This window comes from Solanum stenotomum, chromosome 7, assembly GCF_019186545.1.
Source record: "Solanum stenotomum isolate F172 chromosome 7, ASM1918654v1, whole genome shotgun sequence".
Classification (NCBI taxonomy): domain Eukaryota; kingdom Viridiplantae; phylum Streptophyta; class Magnoliopsida; order Solanales; family Solanaceae; genus Solanum; species Solanum stenotomum.
In genome coordinates, this window is record NC_064288.1 from 24,795,987 (window position 1) to 24,800,185 (window position 4,199).

General features: G+C 38.2%; 1 protein-coding gene across 1 annotated transcript; it reads right to left on the reverse strand.

Moving 5' to 3' along the window:
• Positions 1–3,542: 3,542 nt before the first annotated feature.
• LOC125869768 (uncharacterized mitochondrial protein AtMg00860-like) lies at positions 3,543–3,926 on the reverse strand. The gene has a single exon (XM_049550207.1). It carries the CDS (start codon positions 3,924–3,926, stop codon positions 3,543–3,545), a length of 384 nt encoding a protein of 127 aa, XP_049406164.1.
• Positions 3,927–4,199: the final 273 nt, after the last annotated feature.

Below are 4,199 nucleotides of genomic sequence, written 5' to 3' on the forward strand. Positions count from 1 at the left end.
GGGAGGGTATGGGACTTCTCTTGCACATTGCACTTGTGGGATCCTAAGAGATGGTTGTAGTAGTGTTCTCTTATGATTATGATGATTATGACTTATGTATGTTGAAGCTATGTTATGTATGATCATTATGAATATGGTAAGTTATGATGAAATATAATCTTATGAATGTATGCATGAAGTAGGTTGGTTAATGTGATACTTGGCTTTTGATAGGGTTATGGGATCCTATCCTTTGCATTGCACTAGTATTGCTTGGTTGTTTACATGTGGGATGATAGTATGTTGGTTTGGCTTATGATGTTTACCTTATATGCATAATGGGTTTTTACTTGACAAAAACATGTTTTTAACTAAAATGTCTTTTTATGCATGTTTTAATGGTTTTTATGCATAGTAGTCATACTTAGTACGTGTGTTGTACTAACCCATATTTTCTTCCCTTTTCCCAAACAATGTAGGTTCGGGCCTTTGACGAGATTCAAGGCTATTTCTCAAGATACTTGGATTTGCTCCTCCAAGTGTGTGAGTCCTCAAGTCCGAGGACAAGACCCCTATGTTCTAGCTTTTTTAGTCTTTTGCTTATATTGAAAGATATTGTTGTATTTTCCTATTCTAGACTTCCTATTGGTGTAAGGGCTAATTCCCAATTTCTATACTCCTATGTCTAGATTGTATGTTGAGACAAAGTTAGTTTATATTTTTCATATATGAAGGGAAGTTGAACTTCCAAAGTAAAAGTTTTAATTTTTCCGCTATTTTTCTATGATATATGCAATGATGAATGCTAAGGGCTTGTATAAGACCTCTTAGAGGTCGAGTTCGCTAGTAACGACTAGGGGGTGCTCCCGGGTCGTTACAATTACCTTTCCCAAGCTCCTTCCCTGCTCCTCCTAAACCTTTATCTTTATCAGCTGCATGTCTCGTATCATGGTCATGCAATGGATTAAACTCATTTGCTATGGGAATTATAACCTTTCTATGCTTTGTCTTTGCCCTTTTGTTGTTGATTTCCCTCTTGCTTCCTCCCATTTTCCTCCAATGTCCTGTATTTGTAGCCCTCTGCTCACCTACAAGTTTACTGTATCTTCTTCTTACTGATTGATATCCTGCCTTGAGCTTATCACTTCAGCTAGCCCACTATTCTCAAGAGTGTTGCTAGATTCTGCTTGTAGCTCAGTTCTCTTTAGTTGCCACTCTGTTGTCCTCTTTACTGCCTTATATTTTTGTTTATGTTCTTCCCCTTTCTCATGAAATTTGTGCCCAATGATCAAACACTTAGGACAGTAAACCGGCGCCCATTCATAAACCACATTCTGAGTGAATTCTCTACCATTTGGATCTTCCACTTTAATGTCTACTGGCCGTTTTTGAATGATATCCATTTCTATTAGAACTCTAGCATAAGAAACTCTTTCTATCTGCGTAATGCATTCATCCGCAAAAAGAGGAATTTCCAACCCACTACTAATTCTACTTAATGATTGTATGCTCCAACAATTCAATGGGAGGTTTGGGAATTTCACCCATACTGGGATAGTTTGCATAATCTCCTTTCCTAGATCAAACTCCGGCACCCATGTCTTCACTATGATTGGCTTATTCCTTAGAATATGAGGTCCTGAATATAACACTTTTCCCTATCCTCAAAACTACCAAATCTTACCAAAAAATAACCATCATTATGGTAGAATGCCTTTGGTTTTGCTATATAGTTCCACTGCGCCGCTATGTAGCGTTCTATTACAGCAATTGTTGGCTCAACTCCCACCACATAGAGGATTAAAACATGTTTCCATCTTAGCGTCTCCACAACTACCTCATCTTTGCATAGCTCGATAATTTTCTCCCCATTACAAACTGTGGGAGCTATATAATTCATCTTCATTCCCTGTTCAGCCATACGGTTTCTCTGAAATAGGTTTGACCATTTCTTCTGTTTAGGCTCTTCCTCCTTCCCTTCTTGTCCTTCCTTTCCTGGGATTAGCTCCACCAACACCTTGCTTGTGCTCTGGGTACTCTCAATTTGTGGCGTAGGTTCCCATTCTCTATGTGTTCCCCTCTCTTCCGATCTAGTCTTCGAGTTTGGTGATGTAATCAGAACTGGGGTTTTGCTTAATTTCGGCCACTGCTTAACTGGTTTCGTCCCCCTATTATTAATCTCCCCTGTACTAAGTGTGCTTCCATTCCCTGCGCTCGTATGTCCGCTAATGACCATCTTCTTCTGACCTCTTGCCATGGTAGGCGTATGTTAGCTCACCTAACGTGCGCCGAGAGAGGAAATTCTTCGCTTTTGTCATGACCAAAAGTACACCCTAGACGTGATATGACGTATAAGACCTCAGAGGCCCTACACAAGTCACTTGACATACATATACACAACATAATATAGAAAAGTAAGAAATCTTATAAGATGTAAAGAGTTTGACATAAGTGGAAGTACAACAAAGTCTTGACAAGCCATCTATTACCTCAAAAGAGTGGTCAGGACGTAACCGGTACACCACATACAAAGTCTAAAAACTAAAATAGAAGGAAAGGAAATAGAAGTATCATGGTCCTCGAAACACGAGGACTCACAACTCTTGATCTTCGAATCTTCAATGAGATCAACAAGCACAAGTAGAGGGAGAGAAATCATCACGCCCTACATTAATGAAACAATGTAGGCACAAGTATGCATTAATACATGAAATTTACTAAGCATGAGAGGAATGCAATAAAACATGAGATGTGATCATATAGGACATGATGGAAGACACGATATGTATGACCAAGCTAACATAGTAAAAACCTTTAAATAGAATCATAATCATAAACATGGCCAATGCATCTTGATATCATAATAGGAAGCTTCATAAAACATTTGAAAGCCACTTAGTTCATTTTGTGAGATATTTACTTTTAACCGACATAAACCATGTGAGCTATAACACGAAATCTAGTGTCTTGTTCCCACACTGAAAAGAGATGTCAATACTTTCCAAGGCAACAACCTTAAATTTCTAGCTTAGGTGGATCCACTAGCTATGTCACTATAGACAACCTATGGGGACATGTAGTTAGGGACAAGGAGATTGCTACTAGAGACCTGACCTCTACTAACAGGAGAGCCTCCATCTCAATATCCTCTGGGTGCTAAGTAAAAATCCCAACGGAATAGTCATAAACATAAAATCATCATCATCCATGGAAAAGCACAATCCTTCAACTAAGAGCATCCGCCACCACAGTCGCCTTATCGGGATGATAAATGACACTCATATCATAATCCTTTAACAATTCAAGCCATCTCATTTGGTGAAGATTCAAATCCTTATGAGTGAACATATATTTCAAACTCTTGTGATTGGTAAACATATCTACATGAACACCACACAAGTAATGTTTCCAAATCTTAAGAGCAAACACCACTGCTGCTAACTCCAAATCATGAGTCATATAATTCTTTTCATGCACTTTCAATTTCCTAGAAGCATAAGCGATGACTTTTCCATGTTGCCTTAAAACATAACCAAGACCTACTCGTGAAGCATCATAATAAACTACAAACCATCTGATCCTTCTGGTAGTGTCAAAATAGGGGCTGAGGTGAGTTTGTCCTTCAAATCATGGAAACTTTTCTCACAAGCTTCCAACCATCGGAAATTCACTTTCTTTTGAGTCAACATTGTCAAAGGCGAAGCAATAAAGGAAAATCCTTCCACAAACTTTCTATAATAACCGACCAAAGCTAAGAAACTCTGTATATCTGAAGCAGATAAAGGTCTAGGCCAATTCTTAACCACTTCAGTTTTCTTAGGATCGACTTGAACACCTTCACCGGAGACAATATTGCCAAGGAAAGCAACAGACCTCAACCAAAACTCACACTTTTTAAACTTAGCATACAACTCATGATCCTTGACAATTTTCAACACAATCCTCATATTCTCAACATGTTCATCCTCACTCCGTGAGTAAATCAAAATTTCATCGATAAACACAATCACAAACCCATCAAGGTATTAATTAAAAATCCTATTAATCAAATCCATAAACACTATTGGGTCATTAACCAAACCAAATGACATTACCAAAAACTCATAATGACCATACCGAGTTTGAAAAGCCGTCTTAGGAATGTCTGTCTCTTTCAACATCAATTGGTGATAACCTAATCAGAGGTCAATCTTAGAGAAATAACTTGCTCATTGGAGTTG